General features: G+C 38.0%; 1 protein-coding gene across 1 annotated transcript in view; it reads right to left on the reverse strand.

Annotated features, from left to right (window-relative positions):
• PRMT3 (protein arginine methyltransferase 3) overlaps nt 1-22,350 on the reverse strand; it is a 75,174-nt gene that overhangs the window by 51,341 nt on the left and 1,483 nt on the right. Inside the window, exons 3-9 of the mRNA XM_063289574.1 lie at nt 22,230-22,312; nt 19,188-19,237; nt 18,319-18,421; nt 16,295-16,448; nt 13,549-13,690; nt 9,446-9,511; nt 4,670-4,791 (exon numbers count right to left, since the gene is read on the reverse strand). Of these exons, the coding sequence (XP_063145644.1) occupies nt 4,670-4,791; nt 9,446-9,511; nt 13,549-13,690; nt 16,295-16,448; nt 18,319-18,421; nt 19,188-19,237; nt 22,230-22,312 (720 nt within the window). The remainder of the gene's footprint in view (nt 1-4,669; nt 4,792-9,445; nt 9,512-13,548; nt 13,691-16,294; nt 16,449-18,318; nt 18,422-19,187; nt 19,238-22,229; nt 22,313-22,350) is intronic.

A 22,350-nucleotide genomic window follows, 5' to 3' on the forward strand; every position in this document is an offset into this window, starting at 1 on the left:
TTGCTTCCATAAGCACTGCAACATTATTAGAGAATTCTTGACTGAGATGTGTAGTCATTCCTTAATATAACACAGTTTACTCTTCTCCAAGACACAATGCACACTTGAAGACGCACATCTATTTTCAGAAAGAAAACATGCAGTAGAAAATGTAAGCAACTTATGCAAATGAAAAGAAAAAAAGGAAAACCAAATAGGCTGGTGTCTGGAAGTGTTAGGGCTTGCAAAGTATTCGAAAAGTCTGTTAGTATGAGTGAAGCATGCCTCCTGAAAGCATTAAAGCAAGCACATCCTTTGGAATGCTTATGTGGCCACTTCAAAGGCTGTCCCCAGTTGTCTAGGCGTGCATGTATATGCCTGGATAAAATCTCTAACTGGAATGCCAGAGAAGTGAAGGGCTATGCAAGAATTGGTATATAAAAACAGCTAGGGGAAAAACCTCTGGAGCAGCTAGAGAAGCATTCCAAAGGCTGCTTTAATGCTTTGAGGAGACTAACACTAATTTGCATTAATGCCTTTTGCAAAGCACCTCTTTCAAATGTTTTGTACAGCCCCAGTAAGCATTCACATCTCTTATTTGATTTTGCACATCCCATCGGTTAGAAGCTTCTAAAAATTAACAGATGATCTTGAAATACTGTATACTCATATGCTGCGTATGTTGCAAGTAACATATACAAATATATTGCTTTACAATTATGTTAAAGATGAATTACATATTAATTCAAGTTTTAACTATAAGATCAGGGACAAACAGAAGAAGTCTGCTCTGGCGACTGAGGGAAAAACCAGGAGAGAAAAAGCTAATTGTCAAATTTGCTTTTCCCAAATATTCACAATTTCTGAACCTAGAGGAATTCACCTAAGTGTTCTGCAAGATTTACATTCAGATACTAAACTTGACAAAATGTTTTTTTAACCTGTTGATAAATGGAAATTTTAACCAGTCTTCTCCACAGATGACACAACTAAGTTATACTAAAGTAACTGATTGTACTGTGCTTGTGAAGACAACCATCCCAGTTAACTGCAGTATTTTAACTCAAGCATGATGGTGTATTATCAATTTCCTTTCAGGATATCCTATTGTTTCATATTTTAAATAAAGATGTGTTCAAGGGAACTCAAGATTAAGTTTTAATAGCATTTACTTTCTCTGAAGCACAACATATCAATCTTTCTTTCTTATGCCATTGTCGTGACAGCTAATGCTAGAGAGGACAGAATAATTATTCACACCATTGGGATTTCTTTCTTTACCACAGTGGTTATCTATACTCTTTCTTAAACATTTATTATACTACAATCTCCTTACATCTGACTTGGAACAGAAGCCAGTAACCTCATTACAATTTTAACATTTTAGAGGACAAACAGCGTTGCAAAAGCAAACTATGGGTGAAAAGCTTCATGAACTCAGTAATTCCACATTAAACATAAAACATGAACTACATTAGGATCCTCTGGCAATATTTATGTTAAAAACAATTACTGGCATCTAATCAACAGTAATGTTAAATAAATCTTTGAAATTAATGGCTCATGTTCTCATTTAATTTTGGGTTTCCCTGGGCATTAAGTGTATCCTTGATACCCCTCAAACACCAACTAAAACAAACGAAATCCAAATGGATTCCACCAATGCTTGGGGAGGTTTCCAACAACCTTATGAGCAGTTCTGTTGAGCACCTGGTTGCCTGCTGATACAAAGATGTGATCTGGCTATTTTGAAGATTATTTTGAATCAGATTCACCCATCTCTTGATTCTTCATAGGCAAGAGTCCAATGTGGTGACTGGGGCAGTCTTTTGCCATTTTACCTGGGATTCATTTTGGCTTCTGGACGGCAAAGAAGTGGACAGAGTGCTCTCCGGTATTTCCTCAGCCATCTATAGCTTGGATCCATGCCCCTCCTGGCTCTTTGAGAGAGCAGGAGAGAGTGCAACAGTTAGCTCCGGGAGATGATCAGTGCCTCATTTCTGGACGATGTATCTGCAACCCTGAAAGAGGATGCAGTTTGCCCCTTCAGCCTTTTGAGGTAGGCCAAGTCAGGAAGCAGGCTCCACAAGAAATACTAAAACTCTTCTTTATTGATACGGGCTATAGTAACAGAAAGTCTGAGAGCACTTTTCCTTTATTCCCTCTTATACCAAAGAGAGTTAAGGCAAATTATTTGGGCAGTCAGGGTTCAGGCCTGGGCATGGGGTGGGACAGCACTAGTCACTCTTGTGATTGACCTTTGTTGGGACCTGGATGGAGGCAGCGTGCCACCTGGTCCTTTTAGAGCTCTCACCAGCCTTTGATACCATCGACCATGCTATCCTTCTAGATTGCCTATGAGGTTTGGCAAATGGGGGCACTGTTTTACCGTTCCTACCTTAGCGGGCAGTTCCAACTGGTGCAGGTGGAGAGATCAGCTAAAACACCCACTCCCTTCAAACTACTGCAATGTACTATACGGGTGCCTGCCTCTGAAGATCGCTTGGAAGCTTCAATTAATCCAGAATGCAGTGACCATGTTATTAGCTGGAGTCTTCCACCAAGAGCATATTCACCTTTACTGGCTCCCTATCAGCTTCTGAGTGCAATTTAAAGTGCTTGTCATTACAAGCCCCCACTGTTTTGACACTCTGGAAACTTTAGAAACTGAAGCAGTTTAGAGGGCCTATGGTAAATGATAGGATGCTTAATTTGATTTTTGGTTTGGTATATAATAAATTGTTAAAAATTGTTTTAGACATTACAAGAATGTTGTATTTTAAATGCCCGTTTTTCTCTTAAGTACCGAGGACAGCTGAGATTCTAGTGATTGCAACAGTCACAAATTTGATAAAATCTGTCAAACACACAAAAAAAATAGGAAGTACAGAGGTGGCCAAAAGTATTGGTACCCCTCCACTTTCCCCCTGAAGAATCCCAATTTGCCAAGAAAGAAGCGGAAACTGACACAAGTAAATGGCATCCACCATTCTTCATTCCATAGTCCACAGAGCAGACACTTTGCTTTTGATGTGTGACTTAACGTAGTCTTGCAAATAATAAAAGGAATTATTTCCTATCTGTAAGATAATAGTATCTCTAGTGGCAGCACTGGGGAAGTACTGCTTTCGAAAAAGAAATAAATCAACCTTTCAGAGCTTCCTTTCCCCATTGCTTGCAAATAAAAGGATGAATTATAGGAAGATTATCTGCCAAACATATATAACACAGACTTTCTCGAACAGCATAGTTAGAACTTTATCCAGCAGAAAATAAAAAAGGGTGACATGGGCTACTTACAGGCCACTGATCTTTATTAGGACCCTAGAATCTCTGCCTTCCATTTAGTTTCTAGTTATGGAATGAACTTAGGTTTGATATAGTTGAAGTCCACTGACTTCCAGAGTCAACAAATTCCCTTTGTTTTCTCTTTAAGCATTGTCATTAATTCTGTGATTTATTTGACTTTCATTGACAATTCTCACAATCTAATAGTTAAGATGAAGAAGATGAAGTAAAATGCACAAAGAAATAAACCAACCTTTACTTTACATAAAGGTAAATGGCACAGTCTTTAGGCTGCTATTACAAAGGATTCTGTTATCCATGGCAGCCAGATTGTATAGGCACATTAATGGCCACTAGAGACAGACAAATCATCCAGAGTTGAAAGATTCTGGAAAGGTGCATACAATTATTTCTTGTCCTCAATTATTCATGTTTGTGCTCTCTCCCTCTCTCTATATATATACACCCACATATACTCTGTGTGTGTGTGTGTGTATTCTAATGCAGCTTGCAATATTTTAAATACAAAAGCACACACTAAAAACTAATTACAAAAAAAATAAAAATCATAAAACAGGCAGGGGCATGCCTGGGGTATGAATGCCTTCCTAAAAAGGAACATCTTGACCTATTAACAAAATACCATTAGATACAACCTCAGCCTAGCCCACTGAAGTAGGAAGTTCCACTGCTTAGGAGTAGCCATGGAGGAGGTCCTTACTTTTCTCCCTCCCAAAAAAGTGCTTCCACAGTTGAGACACAGACATGGGCTTCTCCAAAAATTTTTAGGGAGCAATCAAACTGGTTTTGGGAGGAAACTACCACTAAGATATTCTGGGCTTAATCTTTGAGGATGTTAAAGTTCATCACCATATTTTGAATTGCGTTTGGAAACAAACTGGTATCCAATGCAATCTGTGCCTGTGAGCACCTACCAATGTTTTCCTTGCAATGTGCTGGATCAATTCCACATTTAAGGGACACTTCAAAAGTAGTACAGTGGATTGCAATAACTGGGGTAAATGTCTCTATATCCAGTTTTCACCTAGTAAGGAACAAGTATTGGCTTATCAGCTTAACCTGGGGAAAGACGTTCCTAGCTACAACATCTTCTGAGTTTCCAGAAGCAACTCCAGCCTGCAAACCTGATACTAAATCCAAACAGGTTTGAAATCCTGTCCTCAAGTCCTTCTGTTTCTTTATCAAGAGTATCTCTATCCTATCAGGATTAAATCTGAATGTGTTAGTCCTTCATCCAGTTCACTACTAACATTAGACACCTAATATCATCAGCTTCTCTGGCAGCAGATGGGGAAAAAACATAAAGCTAGCCTGGGCTAAATCACTTCCTATAACCTGGCTTTCTTTAGCTTACTTTAGGCAGTTTGTGAAGTGTGCCTACCTAATGATGTCCATAGCTTGATAAACAATTTCAGATTGATCCACTCCTATCACCTTTTTTGCACCTGCTTTGGCAGCAAACATGGAAAGGATTCCAGTGCCACATCCAACATCTAGGACAATCTAGCAAAATACAAAGAAAAAACAAATGATTGCAGTTAGTCAATGATTACAAAATAATGATGAAGATATTGGATGATATTACTAAACAGTATTTGTAGCCCAAAACCCAGTCATGAATCCTTTTTTAATTTCTTAAAAAGAAAGAGAAGTTCTAAAATATAGTACATGTATAATTCTGAATTTTTTAAAAGATGTACGTATTCATTAAAAACCATTTTATGTCTTGCTGTTATAAGAGCATGTCTTCCCACCCCCACCCCACAAAGAAACCACCCCTCTTCACATGCAGAACAAAAACATACGGCACTTCTGAACTCCTGTTGCACTTCTGAGATATCCACAACAACCAGCAATACCAGGACATCTGGCAGCCTTCAACAAAATTGCTTGCCAATGACCAGAGGCAAGAAATGCTTAGAATCACAACATTGGAACAGGCCACTTAAGCCATCAAGTCCAACTTCCTGCTCAGTGCAGGAATCCAAGTTAAAGAATCCCAGGAAAATGGCTGTCTGGCCTCTGCTTGAATATATCCAGTGAAGGAAAGCCTGCCACCCCACTGGTTAACTAGTTCCACTATCAAACTGCTCCTTCTTTCTAACATGCAGTTGGACTTTGCCTTCCTGCAACTTAAATCCATTAAACTAGTACCTGCATTCTGGAAAGGGTGAAAAAATTCTGTCAATAATCTGTACTGTTCAAGGAACAACTGGTTCAGGGTGATTGCTATCTGCATTTTGGATGTTTTGGTCCAAATATTGAAGGAAACAGTGCGGTTTTGTTTGGGACGTGGACCAAAATATTGCTGTTTTGAGCAGAAATGGTTCAGGGGAAGAAAATACCAGGAAAAAGCGATGGACATTAGCAGCTGAGAGGAGGGAGGGAAGGAGATGGAAAGATCAGATGGTGGGTGGGCCAGCAGGGTATGCCATGCCAGGAGCTTATTTCTTACCGATGAAACCATCACACAAGACACATAGGCAGAATTCCGGCTTCATGATAATAAACATGCGTGCTCATGCATTAGTCTCACCTGGCTTCCTCTGTCACTAACAGCAGCTAAATCAGGCAATAAAAAGCCAGCAAGCAAAAAACTTACCGTAAAATCATTCATGGTTTGTCATTTTCCTAACAAGCTATAATCTGAGGGAGGCTTTTTTTTATTATTCTTAGTTCATAATTGAAAACAAAACCAGAGGTTTTGCACTGACTTTTAAGCTTAAGAAATGAAAAGAAAGCTCATTTCTGCAAGGAAGAAAGGAAAGTATGAAATGGATTTGTTTGGGAACCTATAAACTCTTGTTTAAAGAACATATCCTTACTTTCCTGGAACAACGTTCATTTTCAGAAACAGACTTGTAACATTTAAAATTTACTTTACATGTTTGAAAAAAGGAAGAAACAATTAATTCCTGACCATTCTCCTTTTCCTTCTTGATCAGTCTCTTTTTAAGCACTAAGATAAATGTGTTTGATATAAGAAATGGGAAAGCAGATTTTATAAAACTAGAAAATTATATATGTTCTTTCTGAATATGTTTTGAAAAAATAGTGATCATATGTATCCATTAAGCTCAATCTTTCAGTATCCATGTCTGAATAACTAAGACCATTAATATTTGAACAATACAGTTTTTCATTTAATAGCAAATGCCAATTTGATGACTGTCATATAAAAGACTTTATATATGACAGGTTCTCTTGAAAGCCTTAAAAAAGTAGGAAAGATGAATTGGGATTTCAACTTGATGAATTTCACTGGAATCTTCCATAACATAATATTCCTTTGCTATTTCAACAAGGCTTTTTTTCCCCAGAAAGTCATCAGTAACAGATCATAAAGATAAAACATGGGACCACAGTCTACTAAAACTGCACCACAGAAATTATTTTTCCAGATTGTGTTCTTGGTGCTGTAAGCAAATTGGCAATGTAATGAGTCATGGCTTCAATTTATTGATATACAGGAAGCCCCTTGCTTACCGACCATTCGTTCAGTGACTGTTCGAAGTTAGAACAGTGTTGAAAATATAACTTTATGGCCCATTTATGACCTTCACAGTGTCCCTCAGTCATGTGACCGCCATTACAATCAGTATGCATTGTCCTGAGCCTGACCTGTGGTCCTCCCCATCTTGCAGAGCAGAGAGATTGGAGAGAAAGGGATTGCAAGAAAGTAAGCTGTTTACTGTTCTATACATTGAAAGCTGGGAGCCACAGGTGTGCTACGCAAACAGCTTACAGAACTCTCTTTAAATCTGTTTCCATTTGGGGGGCAGAAAAAACAAGTGATTTCTGTAGGCAATCTCTCCTTTGCCTGACTGCCCCCCCCCCCAGAATGCAGATTGGAGAGGAAGAGATTTCAAGAGAGTAAGCTGCTTGCTCTTCTACACATCGAAAGCAATGTGATCACGCTGGCAGTGGGAAAGGGTCAGGCAAAGGAGAGGTTGCCTACAGAAACTCCTTGCCTTTTTTCTCCCACCCCCTCACAGAGTGAAGAGATTGGAGAAAAACGGATTTCAAAGAGTAAACTGTGTAGCACGCCTGAGGCTGCCAGGCCTGGGCTGCAGCGTGATCGCATTGCTTTCACTGTGTATAAGATAGTACGCATTCCAAAGGGCAGGGGAGTGGTTAGGAAGCAAACAAAAGTCGAAGGTATGAAACTGAGTACTCTTGTCTCTTTCTAGCCGGAAAGCAGAGTCGCAGTCACGTGATTTCCCACTTAGCGACCATTTCACTTTGTGGCAGAATTGCCAGTCCCAATTAGGGTTGTTAAGCGGGGACTACCTGTATGTATGTTCATAAGCATGTATTTTGTATGCTTTTGTTTCCTTTGTTTTTTCTTATATAATTTTGTGTATTTTTTTGCTTTTGCTATTTTTGTATTTAGTTAATAATAAAAAAGCAAATTAGCATATATAGTACCACTGCTGATGGCAATGCCCAATTAGTCATTCTTTTTGGTTAAACGTTTTTGAAAAAAAATGGGCTCAAGTCTAAGCGTCTAAATATTAAGGAAAATAGACCTGCAAACCTATCAGGGCTATAAGAACATTACCTTTGCAATTTATTCTTCTTAATTTTTTACTGACAGGATGCTATTTACTAAGTGGAAACAGAAAGGCATTCTACCAGTATTCTACTGCACTTTTATTATGTGAATGTGCAGGAGTTCCCACAAGGCCTGAAAAATATTTCAAGGGTTCCTCCAGGGTCAAAAGGTTGAGAAAGGCTGGTCTACTTAAACATGCATATATTGGCATGCATTGGCAATTGCCTATGAATAATCTTCAAGGAGAAGCAGTATTTGTTTCAGGTAAAAAATGGTCTATAACAGCAGATATTCCTATTCCTCTTGCTATTTCCATGGTTATCCATGTTTTACAAACTACCCACAATACACAGAAACATACAGCACAGGTTCAATCCAAAAAGATCCAACAGAGACCCTGCTAGTGTATCTACGTGCATTCTTCTAGAAAAATGGCTATCCTGGAGAAGGGAAAAGTTGGAAGAATTTGATGGGACTATCTTCCACAAGCAGAATTGCTTTTCTGCACATACCCAACATTTTGGAACTTAGACAATACAAATGAAATGCTACAAGTGTTTCCTATAAATAGCAAGGTGTGTCTGCAGTTGGTACAGGGAATATGTCTGTAATTATGCAAATACAGAGATGTTTTCTGTCTGCTCTCTAGCTCCAAGACAAGAATAGGGACCATTTCTTACATCACAGAAGTGGCACAGCACAAGATCAGGGATAATATTCTTCTTTGCTCAACAGGAGGAGTCTAGATTATAGACCCAACCTAATTAAGTCAAAGAAATGTTTCCAGAGTATCCTTTGTTATTAGAGTTTTAAAAAATAAAAGACACATTAAACTTATTTTAACTGCAAGCTCCAAGGTACAATTCTTTCTATAAAATAAAATCTGCATGAATGAAAGACGTGGATATAATTTTACTGAAGAGAATTTCTAAGTATGCATTTCTGATCAAGAGCCAATAAATGGAGTCAGTGGGAAAAGGTCCTTTTCAGAGGCAAAGGATGGAATGAATGAGATATGACTATGCCATGGCATTTACTGATAGAGTTCTTCCTTTCCTACTGTTCACTTTTATTCCATAATTTCGTCACACAGAAGCCAAATTCAGTCCAGGAATTACGAGGAAGGAATTATTTATATGGGTTTCACTCAAACCAAAATACTGGAATCTGAACTCTTTCCAGAAGCCAGTAACTCAAAGGACTTCATGAAGCTTTTATCATGCAACACACAGGTTAGAAATTCATTTGTGGTAGTTTTTGTATTTTAAGTGTGCACACACTTGCACACATTTATTTCAGACACCGCTTAAGAATAACAAACAAGAAAAGGCTCAACAAAACCTTGTCATCATAATTAATGAATACTCATGAGAGCACACTAAACAATGACAACACTGATCAGCATTTCTCTTATCAGTATTCTGCACCCTTCTGCAGCTGAATAATGCTCTCCATGTAATAAGACTTTAGTACATTCAATCAAAGCCTTGTCAAAAAGATTCAGTATCCCAATTCAGGAGGAGTCCAATGCAGGAGACTTTTATTACCTTCGAGCATCACATACTGCAAGTACATTAACAGCTTTAAAGCCAGCTCACTTACCTTATCTCTAAAGATGTGTGGGTTTAGATATACGAAGTCACGATAGCTTTCTGTGCGCACTTTATCCTATTAAAAAAAAAAGTGTTCTGAGCACCAATTGCTATTTATTGCCCAAGGATAGTATTATAAAAATAATAAATGATAGTATTATAAAAAGTTCATCACCTAGCAGTTATTCCTTAACCCATCTTACAAAAGCAATATTTAAGTATTCCCAGGCATTGGTATTTGACAAAGATTAGTATTTTGTTCAGGAAGTATTAAGGAATTTCTAATATAGTTTGTTAGACAGCAGCAACAAAATTATCAGACCTAAGTGAAATGTGGAAATGTTAAACATACTAATTATTTGTCCTTGCTGCTTATAGGGAAATAACTTACATATCTTCTTTTCTACTGAAATTCTCTAATTTTTCAAGCGCTGCAATACAAGGTTGCAAAAGCAATAAAACACAGTACTAGTCATCTTGTTATTTAGGATGCACACCCACCCACCCAATTGTTGTTTAGTTATTAACAGCACTTTTTAAACTTCTTTATTAGCTTTATTTGAGGCTAACATACAGTATATAAACCTAAAAAGGTACGAAGCTAAGGAACTCACAGAAGCTGTGCAAGCCACGCTACAATATGCAAAGTTCAGGTACTGATAGTTTTCCAGTTTGAGCAACTGAACAGATGTCATACATCTGTGTTAGAGCTGACTCTGTAACCTGTTTAGCGACTAACTAACATCATTCCCTTTAATAAATGTGGGCAGAGAATCAAACTGCCCGAAAGCCATATGCTTTACTATCTGTGTAAATGGCTAGAGAACCAATCAGCAAAGGAAAGGAAGACAGTACTTGAGATCCTATTTTTTGGCTCCTTGCAAACACAGTGTTTTGTTTTTTTAAAAGAAGTATAAAAAGAACTAAAAAAAAAAAGTGAGAACTTCTCCTTGCATACAAATCAGACACTGCACCACTAGATGAAACACGAAAAAGGACAAAAGGACAATTCTCTGCAGCAACCAGCAACTAACAGTCCAGAATTTACATTTAGGAATTTAACATCCATAACTATATCAGTGCCTTTTAGGGATGAGATGTATTGATCAGAATTTGAGAGAGTCTTGAAATTATTATTTGGGAGATAAATAATGTAAATTAAACATCTTTAGTACATTTGGAAACCCAGTACCTTAAAAAAACACTGTCATTTGTGAACCTTTCTGCTCACTGCAGTCCACAGCTCTGTATTCCTCTGCCATCTGAGTTTCAAAGAACAGAGACGTGGAATTGACTTATCCCCATCAGCAGGGCAATAATATGGACTTCACTGTTTGACAACTCAGGTGCTCCCACCCCTGGGTTTATCTAGAAGGCTGGTTAAATTAGCTTCTGCCAGGTAATTAATATTAAACCATCTCTTTGACTCAGCATAAAGCACTTCCTGATTCTAACACCATTCTTTCAGAAGCATCTTATTAAATATGCCATATTTTAAAGACAACATAATATACTATAAGGTAACAAAGATTATGCAGCTTCAAAATTAAAGCTCATTCTAAGCATGGATGGTGCTACAGAAGCAATGGACCTCAAGCTATAGTAGGGCTACAAGTCTCATCATCTGACAGTCCTGAAACTGTTCCTCCTAACCAAGCTGCAGCCCTTTGGATGGACCCAGATTTCCCATCCCTGCTTAAGCAAGAGGGTATTTTACAAGCCTTCTCTCACCTAGCTAAGGAACCAGCTGGGTTCTAACCTTATTCATTTTATTTATTTATTATTCAAATTTAATTACCGCCCATCTCCCCCAAAAGAGGGACTCTGGGCGGTTTACAATAAAATCAATCTCCAATCATAAACGTTAAAATCTCATAAAACCAGACAGATTACAATTATTTAAAATACAATAAATACATATCAAATCCAAGAGAGTATAAAATTCCAAGCTGGTGGGAGGGCCTCTAGGGTGCGAGCCCTAAGAATGGTTACCCACTTTCCCGCCCCAGGCGGCAGAACCAAGTCTTCAGGGCCTTCCAGAAGGTCAGGAGTAAAGGGGCCTGCCTCACCTCCAGGGGCAAGATGTTCCAAAGGGCGGGGGCCACTGCAGAGAAGGCGCATTTCCTGGACCCCGCCAGATGAAATTCCCTTACGGACGGGGTCCGTAACATGCCTTCTCTGGATGATCGGGTGGGATGGGCCGATATAATAGGGATGAGACAGTCCCTCAGGTAACCTGGCCCCATGCCATGTAGGGCTTTAAAGGTGATAACCAACACCTTGAATTGGACCTGGAAGCAAACTGGCACCCAGTGCAGCTCACGCAGCAAAGGTGTTGTATGTGCTGACCTAGGGGCACCAAAAACGGCCTACGCGGCTGCATTCTGGACCAGCTGAAGCTTCCGGATACTCTTCAAGGGTAGCCCCATGTACAGCGCATTGCAGTAGTCTATATGGGAGATGACAAGGGCATGAGTGACTGTTCGGAGGGCATCTCGGTCCAGGAACGGGCGTAACTGGGGCACAACCCGAAGTTGCGCAAAGGCCCTCTTGGCCACAACTGCCACCTGCTCTTTGAGCAGGAGTAGTGAGTCCAGGAGAACCCCCAGATTACACACTGAGTCTGTCTGGGGCAGCGCAACCCCATCCAGAACTAAAGATGACAATTTCCCGGAAGGCAAGGCGCCGTCAATCCACAGCCACTCCGTCTTACCACAGTTCAGCTGAAGCCTGTTGTTCCCCATCCAGACCCCCACAGCCCCCAGGCACTGAGAAAGGGCAGTCACTGCATCACTTACCTCATCCAAGATGGAGATGTATAACTGGGTATCATCGGCATACTGATACCTCATCCCGTGGTGACGGATGATCTCACCCAGTGGTTTCATGTAGATGTTAAATAAGAGAGGAGAGAGAACCCAACCCTGCAGCACCCCACAATGGAGGGGTCGAGGGTCGGATCTCTCCTCTCCTATCACCACCGATTGGGATCGACCCTGGAGGAAGGAGGCGAACCAGCACAGGACTACGCCGCCCACCCCCAACATCCTGAGCCATCCCAAAAGGATACCATGGTTATAGAGTGGATTGCTCAGCTGTAGCTCAGCCTGACACGCAAATACAGCTACTGCAATCTATAAATCATGGTTAAGGGGTTAGCATTATAGGGGAACCAGGCTCACCATGGTGTGTGAATCCATATTATCCATATGATGCTTCCTTGTTTTTGCCATTTTTTCCTCTATTAGTCATGTACTGAAGAAGCAGATGCTGCAATATAAATGCTGTCACTAATGTAGACAGAATCCCACAGATTGTGCAAATGCACCATCCTCAAAATTCAGTCATAAGACATCCTAAAGTACTTCAATTATTCAATATCAAAATATTTCAAAAGAATTGCTTCCAGAATTTCTTCTGTTATGTTTGTGTTTATTGAAGACCCACATCTATATTAGCTACCATATAAAAGTGAAGTACAATCAATCTCTGCCTAGACAAGACCAAAGCAAGTGGCAAAAAGGATAGTAAGAGAAAGCAGAGAAATCTACTTAATTGTCACTGCTGGGCAAGTGGTTGTAACTATAACATGGAAAAGATGTAGTCTTAATGTAATTTTGGTCACTTGAGAGCTCCTTTATCTTTTTTTTTTAAATCATCACATGTTATATATTCATAAGACATCAGTTATGTTGTCTTTTCATATTCCATCATTTTCTCTTCTAATCATCAGGACCATAATCCATTTCAGCTAAATCAATATAAAGTAGCAAGTATTAAAAGTATCTTAAAATTTTCAATCTTGGCTGAATTCCTTGTATCCACACTGAAGGGGACCTGTAAATCTTGGAAGAAAACCAACCAAAGCAGTATATGGGGAGGCCAGACTATACATGGTCTTTTGGATTTTGATCTGTGTTTTTACGTGTGTGTTTTCTCTTCTGTGTTATTTTGTTTGCTTGTTTTTTCTTGCCTTTTTACCTGAGCTTTACCAGGATAACAGTCGAGTACAGATAGGGTTAAAAATGCAGCTGTATTGCAGCATACTTATGGGCAAGCAGCCCCCCTTCCATCTTTCTCACCATAAAGTCATGCTTCTGTTCATTTCCTAACCTTTAGCATTTCTTCATGGATCCCATAGTGCCCGTATGAGCTGAAGTAAACATCTTCCTCATCCTCCTTTAAGTCCGCAATAGGGCTGGCAGATGAGCTACTTTGGATTTCTGCATTCATCACAAAATCCTGCGCAAATTGCCTGTAATCAATTTGAAACATACCCTCAAGACACAGTAAAGGAACTATAAAAAAGACAGCATGTAGGTTGCATAGTGCTATGCAGTGCCTTCCACATGCTGAAGCTCCCTCTGCTGGCTGCTGCATTGAAAGTTGCTTGGAATTCTTTGAGTGTTTCAGCATCAGTATTTTTCCACATTCCAGGCCATGAAAAACTATCTGGTGGTTTTCTTTAACCTTACCCAATTCTAATTATGAGAGCCAGTGTCGGGTAGTGGTTAAGGCACCAGGCTACAAAGCGAGGGACCATGCTTCTAGTCCTGCCTTAGGCCAGCTGGGTGACCTTGGGCCAGTCTCTCTCTCTCAGCCCTGGGAAGCAGGAGGAAATGACAAACCACCTCTGAAAAACCTTGCCAAGAAAACTGCAATGATTAGTCCTGGCAGTCACCAGGAGTCCATCAATGACTTGAAGGCACACACACAATTCTAGCTATAGCAGAATGTGGATGTGTATAATGAAAATAGTGTTTTGAAAGGTGCTTTCAGAAAACATAAAAACAGCAGGGAATATATTCCAAATAATGCAGTTTAGGTTAGAAAAACTTTGTCCAATTCCTTTAAAATAATTTAGTAACCTCTGAAAATAATAACCTTTCAAGCACTAGCAACAAATAAAGGAAAAACAAAAGCCATAGAACAGTACCCCAATAGTGAAAAAATAACATCTTGAAGGCACTAAAACAATTAACATCATTTTCCAGCATCAGCTTTCTGCTACAAAAACAATAAAAGCCTACAATACAATAGCGGATAATTATTTTAGATTGAGCGATTTAAGAACTGTCTTCAGATCCAAAAGTTTATTTTTTAAAAAAAGTTTACATATTTGAAGGAACAGTGGCTGCAGAATACCACAGATAAAGCAACCACAGAATGAGGAGCAGAAGCTGCTCTAATATGTTAAAGGCAAGTCTCCATCGAATGAAGCTTAACTCCTGGTAATGTCATGGACTTACTCCTGTAATTTTTCTGGCAAAAGTACAGAAATGTTTGCCACTGCCTTCTTTCAGGATGATTTCTGACTTCCCTTCTAGCCTATAACTAAAACATTTTGAAACGGTTTTGATGCAGCCTTGGGCATCCGATTCCCTCCCTGTAAAGCAGGATTTAAGCGTAGCTGTACAGGACATGCCAGTTTGTACTTTTTATAACAAAACTATTTGGATGACGCTACAGACATTGCTCAAAGTCAGCATCCCTGGCTACTGGCCATGCTGATGGGAGCTGCTGATATAGATTCCCTATGCCTGCTCTACTTGGATCATCAGCAACTAGCGAAGGTGCAAGAAAAGCACAGAGTCGTGCCCAGCCCTTGCCGTCAGAATAGACATTTCAATCCGTTTTGTGACTCAACTCAAAACACTCCTAGTCTCAGGACTGAGCCAAATAAAAGAACAGCAGGAATTGATTTAGCAATTCTCTGTTCAAAGATTTAGAACTGGAATGGCCATAAAGTCCAATCCATACTTCATGACAGAAATTCAAATTAAACATGAGTACCTAGCCTCCAGCAGAACCCATCCAAAGAAAGCTGAACCCATCCTTCATGGCAATTATTTCTACTAGTAAACTGCTCTTAGAATTATGAAGTTTTTTCCAACATTAAATCAAAATCTGTCTTCCATAGCTTAACTCCATTAAAGCAACATGCATTTTGGAATTATGGAGAACCTGTATTGGCTTTGTGTGTGACATTATTCAATTATTTGAATATATTATATTCTGCTCAGTCTTCTCAAGGTTAAATATTCCCAATTTCTTCGAACTCTTGATAGGATTTAGTTTCTAGTCCACTGATCATCCTCACTGGCCTTCCATGATACCATTCCAATTTGTCCAAATCCTTCTTAAAACTTGCACACAGAACTGGACACAATACTCAGTATGAAGCCAGACATCCCCCTCCCCTAGTCTATATCTGTGTCTTTGATTTGTTTCTTAGAAGAAGAACTTTGCATTTCTCTCTGTTAAACTTCATTTATTACTTTCAGGACATCTCTCTAGCCTATACAAACTGTTGTGAATTTCATTTCTGTTTTCTAGGGTATCAGATAGTCCCTCTAATTTTGCATCATCTGCAGATCTGAGAAGCATTCCCTCTACCCCTTCTTCCAACATTAATAAAAGTGTTGAAGAATACAGGCGTAGGACTGAACCTTGAGACACCTACTCAAAACCACCCTCCAGTTCAATGAGGAACTACTGCAGGGCATTGTATGATTTTTGAGCCACCTATGTATTCACTTAATGATTATGGTATTCAGCCCACATTTCCTTTTTACTGTCCAACAAGTGTCCTTTCGCATATTTCCCATTTGCTGAGTTTATTTTCTTTACTGTATTGCTTAAACAGATGTTTAAACAGTAGAAAATTGTGGTTTGGAAAGCTTACCTGAATCCAGTTAAGAATTACTTCCTTCTTCTTGATCCATTCATCAAAAGACAAATTGTTCTGTTTCCTTGTCTTTAATATACCAAATACCATAATCCTAAATCATCATAATATATCCCAGATAGTTTCCAACCAAGATTTCAAACTAAAAAGTATATTATTCAAAATGATCACCTCATTTTCTGTAGATCATCTTGGGCTCTGGCCAATGCAGCTTCTGCCAGCTCAGTTCTGTGTTCAGCATTTTTCAAGCATTCAAGGAGAGATGAAGCCTCAGATACTCCATTAAGACAAGAGATACTGGAAGAATCAAGAAGGTCTTCTACATCTGGAAATAAAACACGAACTCTTGTGCAAATATGGAATAGAAGTTGATGGTTTACCTTGAATAAGAATGGATATTTGACTGTTTCCTAAATATATGTTATCCCTACAAGATAGTCCAAACAAGAAACACAACCAGGAATACTAGTTCTATCTTTATTGTAAGGTTACATTAACAGAATCTTGCAAGACTGAAAGTATTTCTCCCCTCCTTTCCTTTTATTCTCTAGGGAGGGTCCCTTCTGAAACATTTCCCATGCCGTCTCTCCTGTGAGCTGAAATATCTTTTACACACCAGTTGTCAGTCTGCACCTTCCCTCCTGTCTCCCAAGGTCATTCCTGCATACCATTACAATATAACACATCAACTCAGGAGCAAGTAATGTGAATTTTCTTTGTAGAAGACTTATTCTTGCTTAGCAGTAAAACCTACCAACAGCTAAAGAATGGTAGAATAGCATGAGCCATTAAGGCAAGTTTCTCATGTTGCTTCTTCCCGGTTCTAAAGTTCAAAAGGGCTGGATCCAAAGGATTAGGTTGTCCTTTTTACTTTTCTTTGTGCAATATTCACCAATTCAGTAGCAACATATGGCAACATATGGAGAAAATCTATCCATGTGGTCGCTAGGAGTCAAAAACGACTTGATAGCCAATCAATCAGTATCAATATATTTTTAAAATTCTCTTCTGTTCCAAGAGGGATCTGCCAACTTGCAAATAATGAACTTTAAAAATAAGTTCTAAGATTCACTTGACATATAGTGCAACAGTTATTTATGAGTTCCCAAAAGAGAATTATTCTTTCAGCATCCATACATAATCATAGGTGCCTCCTTAATTTCAAGGGGCAGAGCATTCCAGAGTGCAGATGCCATCACAAAACAATCCAACCATGAGTAATACAACTCAGCATATGTAGCAAAACCTCCTCTGATGATCTAGTAATTAATCAGTTGAAAAAGATCTATTAGGTCTACTGGTGCAACCCCATTTAGACCATGCACACTTAATAAGTTCTCCAATTGCTCTATCTCCTTGTAAGAGTGGAACCATTGTAACAGAGTAACCCCAATTCACAGAGACAATCTAGTAGAATACTGTGGCCCGTGGGGGTCAAAAAAGGTGAAAGATCAAGCAGGCTTAGCATGATAGCATTTGCTATGTCATCTCACAAATAATCTATCAGGATAAACTGATTCTGTGTCAAAACAAAACTGAAACCAGAAGTGGGATCCCAGAAAATATGTAATTTCTAAGAACATATATAGCTGCACAGACATTATTTCAATCCCTTTGTTCAAAAAGGGAGTCAATAATCAATACATCATTCAACAGGTTCACCGGCTTTGGCTTCTGCAATTCCACAAAGTTCTCAAGAAGTCACCAAATTCAGTAAGGCTGTGCTTAAAAGAAGGCATATTAAGTTCTCTACCGGAAAAATAAAATGTGGATTCTATTGTCCAGGAAGACTGTTTCCTTATATCCAACATCCTACTCTTGACAAAGATAATCAAGATAATATTGGTGAATTCCTGGCAGTCTTGGATGCAACTAATTTAAATCTTTTTCAGTCTGTATCTGGCTTGGTTATAGAACATAAATAGTAATAGCCTTGGTCACCTTGACTAATGACTTCTGCTGGAAATGATAGATATATGGCCATAAAGTGGCTGTGATGGTCTAAGCTATTTACATGTGGTTAAGCTATTTACATGTGGTTTTTTTATAATACTATTTTGAAACAGTTTAAAGAACAAATAATTACTATTCCCATTTGAAAATATAACCTAATTTGAACAAGACTTTAAGCTATTTACAAAATGCCTTATAATTCTACAGACTATGCATAAATTTAAAAGGAAAAGAAAATTTACCAAACTGGAGTAGTAAGTCATTTTCTAGTATAGGCTTCAAATATTTATCTTCTTCCCAAGGAAATGGTGGTCTAAGAGAATTAATATACTCTGCATCAGGCTTCTGAAATAGAAAATTAACACAGAAGTGACAGACTATCCTAAGAATGAATCATACACAAAAATAACAATGGAGTTTTTTAAAAATGTAATCTATTTATGAATTCTACTACTGATACATGCTTCCTGTTTTACAGTTGAAGAGAACCTTTATTAATCCCTTATCCCTTCTTGCACATTTAATGCTCCTATTTTTCTAAGTTTTCCCATCACTGCAAAATCTTTTTTTCTGCAGTGGTGACTTCAATTTGAACTTTTACCTTTCTCATCTAAGAAAAAATATACACACACACACATATATACAATATATCATTTCCAAATTCATTGCTTGCCATTATCAAAAAGTTATTACTGACATTAAGTAACTCTAAGATTAGATCTAGAAACAATAAACATCACTGAACTTTGTGGTCCTCATTTTGGTAAGAAATGTCTATATTTAGGCTGTTAACAGTGATCTAAAACTTAAGCATTTCTGGATTGCCTAGATTATTATGAACACTTTATTTACCATATTTATAAGCTGACCCAATCAACTACAGCTCTTAACTGAAGTAATATTCTGGGTATAAAGATAACCCATTTTTAAAATACTTTTTAAAAATGGATTTCACATTCATATTTGGTTTAGTTATTGCACTCTCACAGTTTCTGCAAAAGGCATTCTCAGAAACCTAATACCAAATGTTGAACAAATTCTTTTTACCATTCTCTGAAGAGACATAACATTATTTAAATTGCATCTACTTTCAGGATACTTGGTAACTTACTTGCAGTCTAATGAAGTTTACTAGCTTAATGTAGCCATAGAAATCAAGCCCTGAAAGGAGAAAAACGGAAATGTTTATCAAAGATTATCAGAATCTTAATCTGTTTACTATGTTTTTACACTTCCTCTCAGTAACTATTTTATTTCTATACTGATTTTCTGTGCCACATTCAGTACAAATATAAGTTTGTTACACTTAATTGGACTATTATATTTGACCTTATCTCAAAAACTAACAAGCCTAAACTTCATGACTTAGATTAGTTACAAAATCTGAATGCCATTTCAATCACAAATTCTAAGCATTTTACACCTGGCAAAATAAAACCACCTTAGTAGAAAAGCAACCCATAATTACTGAACCAGCAATTGATTTGATGTGCTGACTTCTGGTGACTGCCTGGACTAGCCCCTGCAGTTTTCTTCATAAGATTTTTGGAAGTGGCTTGCCATTGCCTTCTTCTAGTTGCTGAGAGTGACTGACTGGCCAAGGGTCCCCCAGTTGGCTTTGTGCCTAAGGCAGGGATAGAACTCACAGTCCCTCCAGCTTCTAGCTTGGTGCCTTAAATGCTATTCCAAACTGGCTCTCAATTATCAATATTAAAAAGGTAACAATAAAATACATACATTCATAAATACTGGATACCACAGCCAAAATTCAAACATTACAATAGCACTCATTTCCCAAAGGTTGTGGGAAGAACACTGCTTAAGGTAGTTGTCTTAACTCTGCAGGGAGGGAGCAGAGTATTGCAGACCATGGGAGCCATCATGGGGAGGACTTGTTTCTTCACCTATATCCTGAGAGTTGGGGAACTGCAGCATACTCCCTCTGCTGGATTGTATCAGGTAGACAACCTCAAAGGTTCCCAGGACCCAAGTTGTATAAGGCTTTATAGGTAATAGCGAACACCTTGAACTGTACTCTTTGCTGTTTACCCCACTTTTCATACAGGTCTTCCAGGCAGTACACGCAGCATTCCATCCTACTTTTCCCCACAACAGTATTGTGAGGGAGGTTGAGTTGAAAGTGAATGACTGGCCCAAAGTCACGTAATGATCTTCTGTAGCTAAAGGTGGACTTGAACCTGAGTTTCCCCCGTGGCAGTCCAACATTTTAACTGCTACTTACTCCTCACACTTCCAGACATACTTCCATATAATTCAACTTAAATTTTTATTATTCTACTCACAGAAAAATGATCTAGCCCACTTTATATATAGTCCATTTCCATTGATATTCTCACTTTACAAATGAAAAATAATTTAGTCTAATATGTTAAATTCTATAGCAAAGTCAGACATCCTTCCCACAATCATGAACATGCTAAAAATTACATGTATATTAAATATATACAAAAATTGTATATAAATAAAGGATTTATACATAGATATGTCTATGTTCCATAAATTCTAGAATGAAGTTTCTCTAAAGACACTTCTACACCAATGAAGAGATTTTCACATACAAATAAAATAAAGTATCATACAAACACTGGACAATAGTTTTATCCAAATAAAGGTAATACTCTGAATAAGGCATACATTTAATACTCCCACCTAACAAAACCTGGCAATTATTTTCCCCAAAGATTAAAATGCCCAATTTGTAAAAAAAATGAAATGGCAAGAGAACCATAAATAAGCAAGGAAGAAGAAAAAAAAACTATCTACAGTGAAGAATGGGCTTCAACATTACTGTTAAAGGTAAAGGTTTCCCTTGACGTAAAGTCCAGTCGAATCCGACTCTAGGGGGCGGTGCTCATCTCCGTTTCTAAGCCTTGGAGCCGGCGTTGTCATAGACACTTCCGGGTCATGTGGCCAGCATGACGACTCGGAACGCCGTTACCTTCCCGCCGAAGCGGTACCTATTGATCTACTCACATTTGCATGTTTTCGAACTGCTAGGTGAGCAGGAGCTGGGATTAACAACGGGAGCTCACCCCGCCGCGCGGTTTCGAACCGCCGACCTTCCGATCGACAGCTCAGCGGTTTAACCCGCAGCGCCACCGCGTCCCTTACATTACTGTTAAATGGATTAAATATTTGGAAATTTATTTAACAAAAAATAAAAGATTTACTCCCTGAATTGGAAAAGTATAACAGCAGCCATTCTGAAATGGAGAAAGCTGAAACTTTCCTAGCTAGGGAGAACTACAGTGGTAAAAGTGAAGATTTTGCCCAGGCTAAATTTTTTATTCCAAATTATTTCAATAAGAATGGAAAATAAGACACTAAATAACCAGCAGCTGTTGTTCTACTTTCTGCAAATAGAAGGTTTAGTAATCTTCAGTTAAAAAAAATAAAAGGCTGGGGGAAAAAATGGATCTTTAAAAATGTTTCATTCCATTATCAGTAATTCTTCAGAATTGTTAAGCTTTACAACATTGCCACGCACATAAAAAAAATATCCAACCTGACTATTGCATCCATTCTTCTCACTGGAATTCATGAACAGTTTCTTTTTTAGAAGAATGGCAAATTAAGTTCTGGGAGTATGCAGTGACATCAAAACCAACTGCATATTCAATTTACTTCAACAAGGAAAACTTTTTGGCCTATAACCATAGGAATCAGTTAAAACCACATCAAAAGTTTGTTTTTTTCCTAATAAAAAGACTAAAACATTTAATCTCTTTCTAATGTTTTAAATTTGCCAAATTTTTGGGTTAGGCAGAAATTATTGTAATTTTTATTTATAATTTGCGTTATACTGATTGTAAGTTATAATCATAGTTATAATTATAATAGAATTATTATTAATAATTATAATTATTATAGTTAATTATGGCATACCTTATTTTTAACATTGATTTATTTTAATATTCTTAAAACTTCAAATTGATATAATCTATTCTAATATTCAGATTTATATCAATGCCATTTTGAAATTTTTAAGTTAATTTTACAATGCTTGTAAATCTCCTTTCTATCTCCTTTTTGCTTTTTTCTCTTCTCTTCCCTTTGTACCTTTAAATCTAATAAACAACAAACTTTTATAAATGCAAAAAGAGAAGCATAAAATGTGCAGAAACAAACTTACGATGTTTTTGAACCACCATCTCAATACTGAACCCATGGTCTGAGGTACAGTGGCAAAAATTATCTTCAGCTGAACTGAAAAATCTTAGAAAAACAGCAGTATTTTTAGAATACATACACCA

Source organism: Candoia aspera, chromosome 1, assembly GCF_035149785.1.
Source record: "Candoia aspera isolate rCanAsp1 chromosome 1, rCanAsp1.hap2, whole genome shotgun sequence".
Classification (NCBI taxonomy): Eukaryota; Metazoa; Chordata; class Lepidosauria; order Squamata; family Boidae; genus Candoia; species Candoia aspera.